This window comes from Urocitellus parryii, chromosome 3, assembly GCF_045843805.1.
Source record: "Urocitellus parryii isolate mUroPar1 chromosome 3, mUroPar1.hap1, whole genome shotgun sequence".
NCBI lineage: Eukaryota > Metazoa > Chordata > Mammalia > Rodentia > Sciuridae > Urocitellus > Urocitellus parryii.
The window spans coordinates 190,787,577-190,807,080 of record NC_135533.1 but is presented as its reverse complement, the minus strand read 5'-3'; the positions used below and the strand labels follow the sequence as shown (position 1 = coordinate 190,807,080).

The 19,504-nt window shown below is 33.9% G+C and overlaps 1 protein-coding gene across 2 annotated transcripts in view; it reads right to left on the bottom strand.

The window, feature by feature from the left end:
* Positions 1-19,504, bottom strand: part of Pdcd6ip (programmed cell death 6 interacting protein) — a 77,323-nt gene that overhangs the window by 37,162 nt on the left and 20,657 nt on the right. The window contains exons 4-9 of one of the 2 annotated variants that reach the window (XM_026405278.2): positions 17,000-17,127; positions 15,539-15,692; positions 14,332-14,432; positions 11,969-12,100; positions 2,129-2,351; positions 317-440 (exon numbers count right to left, since the gene is read on the bottom strand). In XM_026405278.2, the coding sequence (XP_026261063.2) occupies positions 317-440; positions 2,129-2,351; positions 11,969-12,100; positions 14,332-14,432; positions 15,539-15,692; positions 17,000-17,127 (862 nt within the window). The remainder of the gene's footprint in view (positions 1-316; positions 441-2,128; positions 2,352-11,968; positions 12,101-14,331; positions 14,433-15,538; positions 15,693-16,999; positions 17,128-19,504) is intronic. The other variant, XM_026405284.2, reaches the window with a different exon arrangement.

The window sequence follows — 19,504 nt, the reverse complement described above, 5'->3', positions numbered from 1 at the left end:
AAAATGCAAGCAAGGAGTCAAATGTTCTCACCTCATATCTATAATTAAATTTCTTCTAACTATAATTTATTTGCTAGGGCTTAAAACAATGTCTGCAAGAAGTCTTATAGATTGTGTGTGTGTGTGTATGTGTTAGAGAGAGTGAGAGAGAGAGTGTGTGTGTATATAAGTATGTGTTTATCTACATCTGCTGAATCATATAGACTTTGACATTTTGTTCCAAGTTCAGAAAAACTAAATGTTCATAAACTATTTATTCAAAGAACCACCATGGGAAACTTTAGAGGCTAATTTATAAAAGTTAAGCTCTACCTACCCATTTGCCAAGGTGGTGGCTTCTCTCATTTGAGCAATTGATCTATTAACTAAATCAGCTTTCCTCTGATTAAACGCAGCCAAAGACTGTTGCACTGACACAGGAACCATCTTCTCAAACAGATCTAAAATTATAAATGGACATTTCAACAAAATTTTAGCACAAAAATTCAAACTTTAGAGATAACTGGTCATAACTTCTTTCTTATATTCACACAGTTTAGAAACATTTAAAGGTCAAAACTAAATCATGGATTGCAGATGTAGCTCAGTGGTTAAATAAATAAGTAAATAAATACTAGAAGTATAATGATGAGAATTTTTTTAATATCTTTTAGTTACAGATGGATGCAATATCTTTATTTTGTTTATTCATTTTTATGTGGTGCTGAGGATCGAACCCAGTGCCTCACATATGCAAGGCAAGCGCTCTGCCACTGAGCCACAACCCCAACCCCATGATGAGAATTTTTAGATCACTATATACAAGATCGGTGGCAATAATGAAAGTTTCTTTTTTTTTTTAATGTTGCTGGAGATCAAACTCCAGGCCTCACACATGCTGAGCTACATCCCTAACCCACAAAGCTTTCCTTCTTGAACTCTATTTTATTTAACTTTTGAGATGCATTGTCATTGAGTAAGAAAGATCTTTGGTTAACATTGCTCATTTATGGATTAAATTGTGCAAGCCACAGTGCCAGGTTCAATTCCAGCTCCACCACTTCCTCGCCATATGACCTTGGGGAAATGAAAACTCTGTCCATCAGTATCCTCACTGGTAAAATGGAGATATTAATAGTACCCATCTCATGGGTCTATTCTGAGAAATAAATGAACTAATCTTTAAAAAATCCTTGAGTCCCTGGCATAGGGCAAATATTTTGTATTTGCTAAAATAATAACTCTTTCTCAGAAACTTAGAATATTATCTCTGGGATCTTAGCTAGATCCATCAAATACATATTACATATATTAATGATAAACAAAGATATTATAACATTTATTTATCTAACACAAATATGACTCCATAAATCTACATTTTAAGAAATAACTATGTCTGCTGGGGATGCAATTTAATAGTACAGCATTTGCCTAGCATGTGTGAGTCCCTGGATTCAATTCCCAGTACCATTAAAAAAAAAAATTACATGTTTATTTTTATCTGTTTACTTTTTAAGTGCTTGTTTAAAACCTTAATCATTCAAACAGTTTCAAGCTTTCTGACTGTTGTATATTTTATGTATGCTTTAACATTTATTTTCCATCTTAAAATGCCATTTAAGCTAGGCACAGTGGAGCATACCCTGCAATCCCAGCTACTCTGGAGGTTGAAGCAGAAGAATCACAAGTTTGAGGCCAGCCTCAGAAACTTACCAAGACCCTGTTTCAAAATGAAAAATACAAAGGGCTGGGGTGGGAAGGTTTTGGGGGTGTAGCTCAGTGGTAGAGTGCTTGCCTCGCTTGTGGAAGGCACTGGGTTTGATTCTCAGCACCAAATAAAAATAAAATAAAAGTATTGTGTCCATATACAACTAAGAAAATATTTTTAAAGGACAGGGGGGCCCACTGAGGATGTAGCTCAGTGTAAGAAGAGCTCCCCTGGGTTCGACTCTAGTACCACCTGGGGGAAAAAAAAAAAAACACTAAAGATACAATACTTAATTTTTATTCTCACATTAACTTCAAACAATATGCATGCAAATATATCAAAATACTAGAGCAATTATGTGATTTTTAGTTAAAAATAATACAGATTATAAACTGGAGAAAAGATGAGAAAGATTAATGTGATCATGAGTATCAAACATACCAGTAAACTTCTGGCTGATGGGTACATTGACTGGGGTAGATTTCACAAGTGTGGCTTTGCCAATAGGATCTAGATCTTTAAGGTCTGGAACACGATCATGATAAATGAAGTCATTATCCTTCTTTGCTGCAGTAAGGGCACGGCTGATTTTGTCAGAAAAATCCTTTACGTTGACATATTCATCATAGCGAGATGCCACTGTCTTAATCAATTCCGCTGCATGCTAAAAAGAAAAATGACCAAAAAAAGAAACATTTTCTTTCTCTACGTAGCATTGATTTATTTTTTCCATTTCTTAATTGGTTCATTTTAACTGTACTTTAATAGTGGGATTCATGGTTACATATTCTTAAATGCACACAACATAATAATTGAACCATTACCATGCCTAGCACTGGTTTAAAATAAAAACTTTAATTTGAGGGCTTTACATTTCCAGCATTATGGGTAACAGAATAACCTGGAAATTCTCCCATCATCAAATACCCAAAAATTTAAGAATAATATATACTAAAAATCCCCTTTACACACATGGGTAAATTACCAAGACAGTAAAAGAAATCCAATGGTCAATCAAGATAAACTGACATTGAGAAAGGCTGAGTATTGAATTATGTCTATGAACCCAAAGAATTCACACATAAATTGTACTAATACCCCTCACAGAAACCTAAGACATGAATCTTGAAACCATACAAGTGTGAGATTCACCTCCATCACAGCCCCTCACATGAAGGAAGGAACTCTCAGTAAAAGGAGAAATTAGGAAAAAATTAAACAGAAACACAGAAAAATACTATTGTCATTTCAACATCAATAAGAAAAAAATTTTTAAAAAAGGTTTGGCCTTGGGTTGGGGTTGTAGCTCAGTGGTACAGCGCTTGCCTTGCATACATGAGGCAACTGAATTCAATACTCAACACCACATAAAAAAATAAGTAAATACAATAAAAAATATTTTTAATAAAAAAGGTTTGGCCTTTTCTTTTTAAGATGAATAAATGTCTCACACAAATTTAAGGCTCAAATTATATTATTTAGGTGGCAAAAATACAGCAATGTCAGGTAAAATAGACAGTAAAGCCAAAAACACAAAGAGATAAATTCAGCACATGTTTTAATATTTGCCAATTTGCCAGACAGATACAAAACTTCTTAAATTTTGCATGTAAAGACCTCTCACTATATAAGCAATTGTTTTAAACAAAACTTCTTATATTTTGCATGTAAAAACCTCTCACTATATAAGCAATTTTTTTAAGGGTGGGGGTAACAGGGGATTTAAGCTTTACCACTGAGCTACATAACCAGCCCTTTCTATTTTTTTATTTATATATGATAACAGAATGCATTACAATTCTTATTACATATATAGAACACAAATTTTCATATCTCTGGTTGTATACATAGTATATTCATACCAATTTGTCTCTTCATACCTGTACTTTGGATAATAATGATCATCACATTCCACCATCATTAATTGCCCCATGCCCCTTCCCTTCCAACCTCTCTGCCCTATCTAGAGTTCATCTATTCCTCTCCCTATACCACTATGAATCAGCCTCTTTATATCAAAGAAAACGCTGAGCATTTGGTTTTTTGGGACTGGCTAACTTCACTTAGCATTATCTTCTCTAACTCCATCCATTTACCTACAAATCATATGATTTTATTCTCTTTTACTGCTGAGTAATATTCCATTGTGTATATATGCCACATTTTTATATCCATTCATCTATTGAAGGGCATCTAGGTTGGTTTCTTCTCAGCAAAAGAAACAATCTGTGAGGTGAATAGAAAGCCCACATTTTTGGAGCAAATCTTTATCCCTCACACCTGAGACAGAGCAATAATCTCTAGGGTATATAAAGAACTCAAAAAGCTAAACACCAAAAAAATAAGTAACCCAATCAATAAATGGGCCAAGGACCTGAAGAGACATTTCTCAGATGATGTACAATCAATCAACAAATACATGAAAAAATGTTCATCATCTCTAGCAATTAGAGAAATGCAAATTAAAACCACTCTATGATTTCATCTCACTCCAGTCAGAATAGCAGCTACTATGCATACAAACAATAAGTATTGGTGAGGATGTAAGGAAAAAGGTACACTCATACACTGTTGGTGAGACTGCAAATTGGTGCAGCCAATATGGAAAGCAGTATGGAGATTTCTTGGAAAATTGGGAATGGAAACACCATGGGACCCAGCTGTCCCTCTCCTCAGTCTATACCCAAAGGACTTAAAAACAGCATACAACAGGGACACAGCCACATCAATGTTTATAGCAGCACAATTCACAACAGCCCTTTCCATTTTTTACTTTGCTTTTTGTTTGTCTGTTTTGAGGCTGACCTCAAACTTACAATCCTCCTATCTCAGCCTCCCAGGTTGCTGGGATTACACATATGCACTACAGCACCCAGCACTACATTAGTAATTATAACAAGACATTGCTAGATCTATCCATGTCAAAGTAAAATTCTAAACTCCTTTCTCAACAACAGCTGGACCAAGTACATAAAAAATATTTAAGATCATACAAGAGTTGAACAACACAATTAATGAGTTTGATTTTGCAGACATGAAGTACCTTGGGCTCCACAATCAGAGAATATATAATACTTTAACACATTTTAAAAAAAAAACCAGCTACGTAAAACAATCAGAAAGGAGACAGAGCAAATCTAAAATGCCAAAATCACAAGAATACAAAAATGGGCTAGCAGATTTCATACTAGCAATCTACTTATTCCATTCTCTAGAGCAATGAACTTAAATTAAAAATCAAATATCTCCATAGGATGTTGAAAAAAGTGTTTGCATATATTCAATATTTGTTATAATTTGGATAAGTGTCCCCATGGGTTAAGGCTTGATCCCCAGCCCATAATCCTACTGGGAAGTAGTAGAAACTTTAAGAGGTAAAGCGGGAGATCTTCTAGTCATTAGGAGCATGTCTTTGAAGGGAATAATGGAATGCAGACCCCTTTATCTTCCTCTACTCACATCCCAATCAAAGGTTTTGCCGTGTGCTGTCACCATATGCTGCCTCATATGCTGCAACAGGGCCCACCAATCATATGCTGAAACCTCCAAAACTGTAAGCCAAAGTAAAACTTTTCTGTTTATAAAGCTGATTCTCTCACATATTTTAACAGAAAGCTGACTAGCACTATATCCTTATTATTTTTTAATCTCAGTAAAATAGAAATATACAGTTCCTTAATATAATAAAAATCTTAACCCCAAAGTTGATATCATGCTTGGTAGAAAAATATAACATCCCTAGAGCAAATGAAGATTATCAGTATCATTACAACCACAAACATGTCAAAACAACAGTGTGATCAGAGGTATATAATTTAGAACATGAAAAAATATATTATTTACAAGTGACATATTTATATACAAAAAAAACTTTTAAAAATCAACTGAATTCTAAATAATGAGGAAGTTAGCTTAGATACAAAATTAATATAACAGGGCTGGGGTTGTGGTTCAGTAGTAGAGCACTTGCCTATCATGTGTGAAGCACTAGGTTTAATCCCCAGCACCACACACACACACACACACACACACACACACACACAAACAAATAAACAAATAAATAAATAAATGTATTGTTTCCATCTACAACTAAAAAAGAAAACAAAAATATTTTAAAATCAATATAACAAATACACATAAATAATCATCAATTGAATAGGTAGCAGAAGAAATAGATCCACTGCCACTAGCAACAAAAATACAAAATATACAATAACAAATTTTGGACATATGTAAGATCAATATGAAACTGTAAAGAAATAAAGATAAACAAAATAAAATCTATATCATCAGTGTAACTGAAAAATAGGAAATTGCACAAACTTAAATCATATTATAAATCTGCACTACCTAAGAACAAATTACTTTAACCAAATCTGAAAACAATGAGAAGATAAAAAAACAACTGCCAGCTTATGAAAAGCAACCAGGAGGTCACGGAAAAAATGGGATGCTGAGGGACATCAAGCCAAGAGAGTTACTAGGAGCAAAAGGCAGATTAATCAAAAGAACAGGATTGCTAGGGAAAGTAGAAAATAGAAAAGACTGAAAAGCAAAGAAGGGAGAAGAAAAGGCAGTGAGCACTGAGAAAATGCCAGCAAAATACAAACTTAAAAGTAGATACAGGGCTGGGGATGTGGCTCAAGCGGTAGTGCGCTCGCCTGGCGTGCGTGCGGCCCGGGTTCGATCCTCAGCACCACATACCAACAAAGATGTTGTGTCCGCCGAGAACTAGAAAATAAATGTTGGAAAATTCTCTCTCTCTCTCTCTCTCTCTCTCTCTCTCTCTCTCTCTCTCTCTCTCTCTCTCCCCCCCCCTCACTCTCTCTTTAAAAAAAAAAAAAAGTAGATGCATCAAACTGAAAAGCAGTAGGAAGCACAGGTACGTAAAAGGCCAGGTTTTTAGGACCAGAGAAGCAGGACTACAGAGAGAGCCTTTCCACAATGATGCCTGAAAAAATACTCAGGTCCATTCCCAACCCAGGAACCTCCTCTAAATCAATATCCTTTAAACACAAAGGTAACTAACTCATCTACCTGAACACAAAAACCAACCACAGAAAAGAATGAACATGAAAAGCATAATTTTCAAATACATAATGAAAACTCACCAAACATTGCCACAAAGTAGATGAAAACAGCATGCTAAAAAACTAAAATAGGCTTAAGGACTTAAGGATGCAATCACAGTACTAAAAGAACACAAAGTATGAACAGAGGACCATATGGCCCTGACAACAGTGCGTGATGGATAGTAAGAAAATGTGAAATGGGAACTGACAGAAATCAGGGAAGAAAGTGAACAAAAATACAAATTCCTTAAAGAAAGAAAGACTGAAAACATTTACATAAGGAGCAAAAGGCAGAAGAGACATCACAAAAATCATAATAAGAAATACATAAGCACATGCCTGTAATCCCAGCAGTTTCGGAGACTGAGGCAGAAGGATCCAATATATGAAGCCAGCCCCCAGCAACTTAGCCAGGTACTAAGCAACTTAGTGAGATCCTGTCTCAAAATAAAAAATAAAGCCAGGCACCCGAGCACCTCAGGAGATAAAGGCAGGAGGATTGCGAGTTCAAAGTCAGCCTCAGCAACTTAGGCCCCAAGCAACTCAGTGAGGCCCTGTCTCTAAATAAAATATAAAAAGGGACTAAGGATGTGGCTTAGTGGTTAAGCATCCCTGGGTTCAATCCCCAGTACCACAGATAGATCGACAGATAAAATAGGGCTGGGGATGTGGCTAGGTGGTAAATGCCCCAAGTTCAATCACTAGTACAAAAAAAAAAAAAAAAATCAACATGCAGTTGAGAGAAGGCTACTACAAATTAGATCTAAGAGATGTATCAATTAAACGCAATCTGAGGCTTCTGTATGAATCCTGATTTGAATAAGCCAAGACCCCATAAAAAAAACAATCAAGGAACACTAAACTAGATTGGAATAATATCGAATTGTGAATATAATTAATATATTAACATTGAAGTAGGACAGAATAAAAATAGGTAAAAAGAAGACATAAAAGAAGGAAAAGTAAATAAGATTTTAATTCAAAAGTTTCACATACCTTTCCAAGCATGTCACTCCCTAAGCCAGTCTCCTTTGTAGGCCTAGTACTCCTAAGATTCCTGGAAAATCTGTAAATCTACCTGCACAATGTTAATTAACTCCCAAATAAATAAATTAAGCAAAGAGAGAGATGATATCTTCAGGAACTTATTATCTAAGGGATTTCCCAGCACCATCTACTGATCAGATGAAGAAGACCATATAAGCATAAGGATAGATTAAACAGACTATCTTGAGATCACTGGACTGATACCATTCCTACATACCTTCCTATCTACCCCTCACCAAGTTTCCTTTAAAAGAAGAGCCAGGAACCCCCAAACCATGTCTCTCACTCTCAAGATGGCCTACATTCCCCTTGAATACATATTCCTTGCTTTATCCCTAATGGTACGTCTCTCTTTTTTTAATATTTATTTATTTACTTTAGTTAGGTGGACACAATATCTTCATTTTATTTTTATGTGGTGCTAAGGATCGAATCCAGTGCCTCCCATATGCTAGGGGAGTGCTCTACCTCTGAGCCACAACCACAGCCCAGTACTTCTCTCTTAAAACTGCCTCCATTCTTCCTTGAATATGTATTCACTTCCTAAATAAAATTCTGTCTATGCCTTTGATGGGCACATGCTGAAATTCTTTAATGCTGAATTAAATGCCAAGAATCCTGATGTCAAGTTCCCCCTTCTCTCAGAGAATTCAGGGACCCCACTTCAGAAACACCTCTTCTTCCATGACATCATTAATTTTGCTAGAAAATGGCATTGTACTGTGGTTTCAATTTTTTTGATCTTCAGCTATTACAGATACATATTAAGGTGCTTACAGGTAAAATGTATGTGACATAGCTATAAAATATCACAAAAAAATAAGAGTGGGGAGATGAAATAGATGAAACACAAAACAGCAAATACCGACAGTTATTGAAGCTATGTAATGGATATTTAATGGTTTATATTTATATGCTTGAAATTTCCCACAATAAATAATTTACATAAAAAGGTAAAATAATTCCAAAAAACTCAGGCAACAAAAACAGGAAATTTTAAAAAATGAAAGATGAAAATACCTAAGTATTTTATGTATACTATTTATACATAAGTATAAATAACTAAAATGGTATGAATCTGAGTCAATGAAACAGAATGAAAAATTCAGAAATAAATCTAAATATATGTGGTAGGTTTAATATGTGATAAAGTGAGAATCTCAAAATCAATGAGGTGAAGGAAGTCATTATAACAAATGGTTTGAGGACAATTAGGTAGCCATTAATAAAAAAGAGAAAAACTGAATTCATATATCATACATGAGGATAAACATCAGTGAATCAATGATTCAAACATAATATATATATTACAGATGCATTTGTACTTTGATATCAGCAATCCTGTTCCTAGGAATTTAACATATACCTGCTGCTATAGACTGAACTACATGACCCAAAATTCCTATATCAAAAGTCCCATCTTTAACGTACACTATTTGTAAATGGGGCCTTTGAGCTATAACTAAATGAGGTCATTAGAGTGGGACCTTCATATGGGATACTAATTCATATAGAAGAGATGCCAGAAATATTTGCTTCTATTTCAAACAAAAAATACTGAAAAGATTAAATAAGAAACTAATGAAAATTACCCACGGGGTAGTGGTAAAAAAGGGAACAGGACAAAGGAAAAGGGCTACGGTTGAAGTGGATGCCTTTGTATATACCTAGTTTTTCTCAATTTTGATTTTAAACAATGTCAAGCCCATAAAAAATTTAAAGAACAGAATAACAAATAACAATATGTCCTTTATCTAGATTCAGATATTGTTACCATTTTGCCATATTTGTCTTATCTCTTACTTTCCCATATGTAAGTGCATATTCATGAACTTTTTTCTTTTTCTGCAGAGTCATATGAAACTAAAGTTCAGATGTCATGACCCCTCATCCCGAAACACCTCAGCCTAGATCTCCTTAATATCTGTAGTTTATTATTTTAACTAATAAAAAAGTATTATCTATATGAAATCAGATTTGTCATCTTGCTAAATCCCTCATTAATGACTTAAATAAATCCGACATATAAATAATCTTAAGGAATCTTGTTTATATATCTTTATATGTTTTTATATCTTTTTGAAAATTATACATTGGTAGTTTGAAAATTCTACCAAGAAAGAGAACCTTCAAATAATGCCAAATAAACTGCATTATCTAAGGGGTACAATTCATGAGCTGTATTAAGCCCAGATACAACCATTCTGGGTTCAAGAAGTAATTCAAAACAGCAATTTTACCTTTACTACCACTTTACTTATTATTTTGATTTTCCTGGCTGTGGCTTTGTTTTTGTTTCTGGCTTGTACACAATGAATAGGTTACTCCCCTTTGTTAGTAGCAATGACTAGAAACTTGGTTTAATGGTTTAACCATCTAATAATCTCTCAGGATCATTCAGTACTCCACAAAGTAAGAAGATACAAAAAATATGTTTTGTTGCTCAACTTTCTTTGTTCCGTTTGCGTATTTGTGAGTTCAAATTGATTTATTTTTAATATTTTATTTTTAGTTGTACTTGGACACAATACTTTTGTTTATTTTTATGTGGTGCTGAGGATCGAACTCAGGGCCTACCACGTTGTAGGTGAGTACCCTACCGCTGAGCCACAACCCCAGCCCTCAAATTGATTTTTTAAATATTCTATGCCTAGTAGAATAAGGAACTGCCAGGGACTGGTGTTAACAGTCTGTGTTAACATTTGACCTATAACTAAAGCTGTAAAACTTAAGTTATAAACTCTGTATCTACAACCAAGAAATATCTTCATTTTATTTCACTGTACAAATTTGACATTTTCATTTTTACAGTATTTAAAAATTAGGTTAACATTTCAAAACACATCTTCTCTGACTAGTTTATAGAACCTCAACCCTTTAAATTTAATAATCCTAGAATTCTCAGGGAAAAAAAGAAATTAAACTTCTAATAACTTAAATATGCTAGCCTTTGGGGGAATCCTTCCAACAGAAATTCTTTGCTCAGAAGCTGTTTTATGTAAGAAATTATATAATAATAAATTATATTATAATAAGAGTGAATCCCTAAACAAATCAGACACATTTAAAAATTTGGGTTTATCGGTTTTATCAGTATGGGCTTATCTTCTTACGAAAAGAGTAATCTAAACATCAGTTCCACAGTATCTTCTAATATCCAATCAATATTAGAATTCCCCTAACAATCCTATATTTTCCATTTACAAAAACACGAAACATAAACAATTCATTTATATAGCTCTTGCCCCTGCTACAAAGTTGCCCCAGATGTCACTGCAAGTTTCTGGCAACTCTAATGCCAACACTATGGATACAATTGCCATGAAGGTACTCTGCTGTTTACAAGATTTGTATATGTGTGCATAACACTGTTCTCAAGCTATGGAATTACATGCTCCAGTTTAGACCAAGGCTAGGCCACAAGTTATGTCCTACACATCTTCCTGAAGCACTATAATCAATTTAGACTATTTTTGCATTGAAATAAACATGCGGGACTAGGGTTGTGGCTCAATGGTAAAGTGCTCACTTAGTATGTGTGAGGTATGAGTTCAATTCTCAGCACTGCATATTAATTAATTAAAGGTCCATCGACAAAATACATATATTTTTAAAAATAATTAAGAAATATTGATATGTCAAGAGCTTTGTAATGTTGTGAACAACCAATAAAAAAAATTTAAAAAAAAAAGAAATATGGGTAGGGGCTGGGGATGTGGCTCTAGCGGTAGCGCGCTCGCCTGGCATGCGTGCGACCCAGGTTCAATCCTCAGCACCACATACAAAAACAAAGATGTTGTGTCCACCAATAACTAAATAAATATTTAAAAATTTCCCTCCCTCCCTCCCTCCCTCCCTCCCTCTCTCTCTCTCTCTCTCTCTCTCTCAAAAAAAAAAAAAAGAAAGAAAGAAAGAAAGAAATATGGGTAAATAAAAGAATTGAAGGTAAATTTCATATGAATTTTTTGGGCAAAATATGACATGCAAAAAACATTCTGACCACATCAAAAAACATGCAGTAGGTAAAGCCTGACAACAGAAACAATCACTTATCTCGGCTGATAGAGGCAATGAATGGGAAAGTTTAATAAGTAAACCTGGGGGTCTCACTAGGAAAAAAAAAAAAGGACAATGGAGTTTTATCTATCACCAAGAAACTCACCTGTAACCTTGCAATCTCTTCCCCAAATTTCTTCTGCTGTTTCGCCAAGATAGACTGGTGGTACTCAGCATTGGCCTGCATGATACAGTGCTTTGCAGCCAAGACAGGGAACACCTCCTGGAAATAAAAATACTGACCAGGGGAAAGTCCAACCAAACAAACCATCACAGACAACATGGGATGCAGGAAGAAAAAGGAAAAGGAGACAGAAATTAGCATCACCCCATTAATGGTTTAGAGATAGGTTAGTCATTAGGTATAAACAGAGAAGACCACATGAATTTGCAAGGACTGAAGGCTATAAATTCAATTTTTTCTTCCAATTAAAATTACTGTTGGTTCTTTATTTTAAGTGTTAACCAAAGCCAATTTAGGTTTTTACAATTCTCTTTGAGCCATGAAGACAGCATTGTGTTTACAAGGAAGAAAGGAGAGCATGCATTAGAAAAAGAAGTAGCATGTATAGTCACAGAAGAATACCAAGCACAGGGCTTTAGAAGCTTTTTTATAAGCCCTTACCCAGCCCTTGGAGTTGACTAAATCACCATTACTCACATATACTAATGAAACTGCTCTATAGCTGACTGTTTCATCATGTTTAAAAGACAAAAGACAGTAAAGTAAGTTCTTACTTAAATTCATATGCTAAGAGACTTCTTAATAGATTATTTTAGACATATAAAATGATTTAGTGGTACACAAACACATATCAGTACCATATAAAAAACACATCACAGACATACAAATACACTAAGTTAATGACTAATGATAAAGTGGTGTTACTTTGCCCTTGTTTTTAAAGTAATTCCAGTCAAAATCAATTTTAAAAAATCTAAAGACATGACCCAGAAAAGCCATGATATTGGTAGAGGCTCCTCCAAACAACCAAATCCTAACTTGTATATTGCTTTTAGGAAGTACATGATATAAAAAAATCCAAGAAATATACTAGACAATCACTGTCTAGACAAAAATATAAGAGAATCAAAAACTGAATTACTACCTTGAATGTTTTCCTGTCTCCCAGTGAATAATTTCCTAGCTTCCTGGATCACTACTTGCAGATATTCCAGTTTTATAACTAGAATATGAAAATACCTTATGAGCTTTATTAGAAAAAGTGAAAATTAAAGACATCTAAATCTCAAAGTGTATTCATGCCAGTCAGTACTCAAGGTAAGGCTGGAGTAAAACTTGGTACTTAAACAGGAGATTTTCAAGGAATACCAGGAATGCTGCAGAAGTAGTTTCCAAGTCTTTGTAGGTGACATTCTTCTCTCCGTGACAGGACTGAACTAATGGCCCAACAGGATGTAACGGTACACTGTGCAGCTGAACATGAGGTCTTTCAGATGAAAAGAAGGTGAGAGGAGATCCCAATTCTCTTTTAAGAGTTAATCTACTAATACCCAAGAGTCCTGGGCAAATTTCTACTAGGCTCTTGGTGTATTTTAAATTCCCAGGAATATTCATCTTAATTCCTTATTACTTGTTCTCTGACTACTGGGTACTGTTGATACACTTATGTGAATTTTAAGCTTACCCCAAAGCTCTCTAATATAATTTACTAAGATACTGAATATGACTTAAAAATTCATTAACAAATATCATCTGCTACCACAGAGATGAAACTAATCCTTGAATATTTATGAAGTAGTTGAAACATAAAAAAGAAAACTTAAAAATTGAGTGAATTAACTATTCCAACACTTTGTTAACACTCTAATTATCAGCTTTATCATTTACAAATGATCATCTCTGAACAGTCTTTTAAACTGCCATTTCAAAAAAGTTTACATTAAAACATAATACTTCCTGTGTTATGTGGTTTAGATGGTTGCTTTTCTTTAGCTGTCCATTAGCAGCCCAATTTTCTATACCTGCTGGCAAAACTTAATTCTAATCAAAGTATCAGATGAATTTGTTATGTTTTCTTTTCCTTTTTTTTCTTTATGTCTGTTTTTGCGCTTTAAGACTCATCTCTAAGAAAACAGGACAATAATTAAAAATGTGAATAATCAACATGCTCAAGTATTCATGCTAGCACCAAATTACCAATGATTCATAATGACACGATGCCTTGAGTTGATAAAAATCACTGAAGATAGATGGTCAAAGTTTTCCAGAAAGAGTTTTAGCTTGGAAAAACAAGTTTAGTAAAAAATAAAGACAAAGGCACCCCCTAAATACAAAATTATTCATGCATCTTAAATTTAAAAAAAATTTTTCTATAAATACAGTCTTCAAATGCTCCTATTAAAATTTCTCATTTCTTTATAATACGTAATTTTCAACTTGCTCCTTGTACACAAAATTATTTCCACATGCAAAATAACCAAGTGATTATAAAAACAGTAACTGACCTTAGGGAGAGTATCTTTGTACTGACACTGTTTGAAAGCATCACCAAAATAATCTGCAGCCTGATTAGCCAATTTAGCTATGATGGCATCTTTCATTTTATCTGGAATAAAATATTAAACTGACAGTTATAATTACAATAAATGAGAGAATCTGATAGATGACTCAGTGCCTAGTTTATACATATATACATATTATATATATATAATATATATATATATATTATATATATATATATATATATATATATATCCTCATTGATGAAATTACGACTTCTGCATGAAACTTAATTATTCTATAGGCAAATCCAAAGACTGAAAACAGTTTAATGATTGCCAACAACTGGAACAAAGGGAAAAAGAAGTGTTTCTTTTTTGGGTGATAATAATCTAAAGTAAAATAGTGTCAAAGTTTCAGTAATCTTTGAATATACTAAAAAACAATGAACTGTAAAGCTCAAAAGGGTGAGTTTGGAATATATGAATTCTATCTCAGAATAAGCTTTTACTAAAAAGAAAATTATTCTAGTTCATATCTCTTCCACATGATAATTGCTCTCATTTTCAATTTCTCTACACTTAAATATTGAACCAATCTCTCATACCAAATACATATGTCTTACAAGAATTATTCTTTTATTCACAAAGGACTTTGCCTAGATGGCTTTTTCTTGTCACTTAAGTCTAATTTAAACAGGACCTCCTCAAAGACACCCTTCTTGATGAAGAGATCTAAAATTAGCATGACTTGCCTTTACGTCCCTATCACAGAGTCAGGCCACGTGCCACTATCACATCATCCACTCTTATTTCCTCCGAAATTACCTTGACTACTTAATTTCTTATTATCTCCCCACACACTAAAATGTAAGATTCTTACAAAAAGAAGCCTTATTTGTCTGCTAATAATCTAGAGATTAGGACAATGATGGCACACAACAAGTACCCAAAAAACATTTGAATGTTTGACATATTACAAATAAACATATGTATTACTCCAAAATTTAGTGTTTTAAAATAATAGCCTTCAAACGCTGCCTACACTCTTGTAGTAAAGGTTCAAAGGAGGAAGAGATGAAAATTTTAATAATCCATGCACCAAGTTCAAAAAAAGAAAGCCTATACAGAACATCTTCTAATCACCTTATAAATTTAAAAGCCTATCACTTCTTTTCACATGCCAACAAAATGAAAGAAAATTTGCAATTACCTCTTGTAGCTTTTAAAAAAAAAACTTCTTGGGCTTGTGCCAGCATAATAAGGCTAAGGGTCCCAACAGTATCTGGAGATATGTCCACGGTGGGCTCTCGATTTAAGGCAGATAAAACCGTCTCTTTAATATGTAAAAAGGCACCACTAGCAAACTAGATAAGGAAGGAAAACAAATTTCTTTCAAATCCATAGGAAATCAACAAGCTGTAATTTTCTACTGTGATACACAAAACATATTCCAAATGTTAACTCAGTGAACAGTTACTATACTGTGCAAGACTAATCTAAAACTTCTGACTCAAAGACAACACAGATGTATTTCCAAAACTCTAGAGTAACAAATAATTTAACAAAAAATAAAAGTAAATTCCAAGGAAAAAAATAAATTACTGACAAAAACTGATTAGGCTTACTTTTAGATATAGTTCTTTGAAACAACCTAAGAAAAGAAGGAGGGACTACAACATTATTAAAATGTTTCAGAATTGTAATGCTCTTCTCTTGGTCCCAAATTCATCTTTCAAGTAAGAACCAGCACGTACGTCTAGTCCTATAAGGAATAGCTTTACTATCCACTATCAATCATCTTTGTTTGGCCTTCAGAGCTCCCTAGTGAGGTGTTCCCCTTTTAAATTTTTATCCTGATTCTATCTTGTTGAGGTTGATACTAAAATAAATTATACTGAGAAAAAGAAACCAGTCAGTCTAGAATTTAAAAGTAAGTTAGATATGTAGGCTTCCCAAAGATAACTCAAAGTTAACTGTATTAAAATGAATATCACATTATAGTTAGTCATAAAGTGTTATAAAAATTGAATATCTACAAGGATTAATCAGCTGGCCTTATTTAGTAAACCAACAGAATCACATTCTATGGAACTAGAGGTCTAGAATAGTGAAAGAGCTCTCCTACAGGCACATAATGGCTTCTGGCTAGCAAGTGGCCTAGACAAGGAGCTAAGTTCTTTTTCCATCATTGATTATAACCTAAAATATAGGTATAGCCATTCCATGTCTGACCACATTTAAATATAACCTCTCCACAAGTCTCAAAATTAAACTTCTATTTTCTTGCCAAAAACTAATTATCATGACACCAGTGAAAATGTAGGTGTTTCACTCTAAGAAAACATACAAAACTAACGTACAAATGTTTTAAATGAAGTCACTTATTTAATGGATTTCATTCCATACACTTAATCATTTCTGTTCAGTCAATATTTACTGAGCCTCTATTACGTGCCAGGCACTGTGCTAGGTCCTGGGTACACAATGGTGGGGAAAAATAAAACTGGGCTATAATGTTTTAACTAACAATTTCAATAACAAGAATCAAATCATTTAAAAAGTGCAGTACTTTTCAAGAAAACATCTGTTTACAAAGAAGCATCTATAAATTTAAATGTAAATTATTTTCAATTTAATGCAACTTTTATGTAGTAACTACTTTTCTGCATACCTGGTAATGCTTAGCAGCGATTTTCAATCCTTCATCATTATCCAGGTTCTGTTCTGCTGCAATCTGGCTAGCTAAGGCTGCACAATTGAACAACACACAGCTCTTTTCATATCCTAAGCTTGCAAGAGCTGTAAAAAATTAAGAAAGAAAAATGTATCAGTTTTTTTTCTAAAGGAAATAAATGTTTCAAAGCAAAATACTATTACCTCTATTCCAGTAGCTCTAGAAGAAAAAAATTCCAGACCTGTTTTCTAACCTATTTCAAGCTGACCTGCTAAGCACTTATTTCCACAAAAATACGCCCATCATCAAAAACTCAAAAGGTGGGCTGGGGTTGTGGCTCAGAGGTAGAGCCTAGCATGCATGAGGCATGGGTTCGATCCTCAGCACCACATAAAAATAAAGGGGTTGTGTCTACCTACAACTAAAAAATAAATATTAAAAAAAAATCAAAAGATCAATAAATTATTCTTTCCTTCCTTTTACTTCCACATTTTTATTATAGTCAGGTTCAAAATGTAAGAATCATTCTCAATGCTAATTCTCACCTAACTTTTTAAATCCAAACCGCTTCTTCCATTTTTCCATCCTCTCACAAAATTATATCCTCCCACCACATTTAAACCAGTTCTTCATTCCTACAAAGTGGAGTCAATGCAAGCACCTCCTAGCTGGCCTTCCATTCCTCACTCTTTTATGTCAATACATTTCTCAGAGGGTTAGCAGATTCCTTTGGCTGAAATACAACTCTGATCAAGAACCCATATACCTCCTATCCATTAGCATAGCTGCTATTTGAAAAAAAAAAGAAAGAAAAAAAGAAAATAACAAGTGCTACGGGTACAGAAATTGGAACTCTTGTACACTGCTGGTGGGAATGCAAAATGCTGTAGCTATTGTGAAAAACAGTATGGTGGGACCTCAAAAAATTAAAGCCAGACAGATTAAAGCATGCCTGTAATCCCGCTATTCAGAAATTGAGGCAGGAGGATGATCACAAAATGAAAGTCAACCTTGGCAATTTAGTAAAACCCGTCTCAAAATGAAAAATAAAAAGTGTTGAGGATGTAGCTCAGTGGTAAAATACCCCTAGGTTCAATTGTAAATACCAGAAAAAGAAAAAAAAAATCTTAATAGAACTACCATTTGATCCAGAAATTCCATTTTTAGGTACATGCTCAAACGAACTGAAAGCAGAGTCTCAAACACATATTTGCACAACCTTGTTCAAAGTCAAAAAGTAAAAGAAACCCAAGTGTACACTGACTGACAAATGAACAAAATGCAGTATACACATGCAATTAAATATTATTCCTTTAAAATAAGGAAATCAAATACCACAAAATGGATGACTCTGGAAGACATTATATTATGCTAAGTAAAATCAGTCATTCACAAAAAGACAAATATTGTACAACTCCACTTACATGAAGTTCTCAGAGTAGTCAATGCACAGAAACAGAAAGCAGATGTAGTTACCAGGGAGGGGATAGGAGGCTGTTGTTTAAATGTGTGCAGCATTTCAGATTTGCAAGATAAAAAGGTTCTGAAGATCTGTTTCACAACAATGTGGCTACATCTAACACTACTGAACTGTACACTTAATGATCAGCATAATAAATTTCATTTGGTTTTACTTTTAAAAGGTACCTACAGTACTAAAATACAAAGGAAGAAAGCAGAATAGTGATTACCAGGGGCTAGTTGGGAGGGAAGAATGGGAATTTATTATTTAATGGGTACAGAGTTTCAGTTTATAAGATGAAAAAGTTCTAGAAATAGGTGGTGGTAATAGTGCAAAATAATGCGAATATCCTTAATATAACTACACCTATTTAAATGGTTTAGATGGTACATTATGTGTATTTTATCATAATTAAAAATAATTTTTAGAAAAAGAATCTGCAATAGCTCTCTATGACCTGTAGAATTCATTAACAGCATATTTAAGGTCTTGCATCACATGCCAGGCATTGACTGCCAGGCAAAATAATCAGAAAGCATCTTATAAAAATCACTAGACAAAACATCTAGAAGAACCCAAACAAACAACACTACAGTTGTTTTTTTTATGCTACAGAGTGTTGTCATAAAGTAAATCAGTAAATCCCTTCTTGTTACAATCTCTTAGTATCTCTCATTTAATAATGGCCAGTTTTCAACTTGATTCTAAACCAATTCTATCCTCCTCACTGAAAAATTTGGCAGTCATACATACCAACTACTCCAACGTACTTTCATAAATAGGTACATGAAAAATCTAGTATAACATGACTATAGAATCATATGAAAGCCTACAGAGAAATAGAAGACTAAAGTAACTGAAAAACTGAGCCCAGCATAAACAAAGATAATTCTAGTAATAAAAGGTAATATTCTAAAGACTGCAATTAACATCCTTAAAGAGTTCCAAAGAACAGTATTTCCATAAAACAAGATTTTTTTTTTTTTTTTGGTACCTGGGATTGAACCCAGGGATGTGTAACCACTGAGCCATATCCTCAG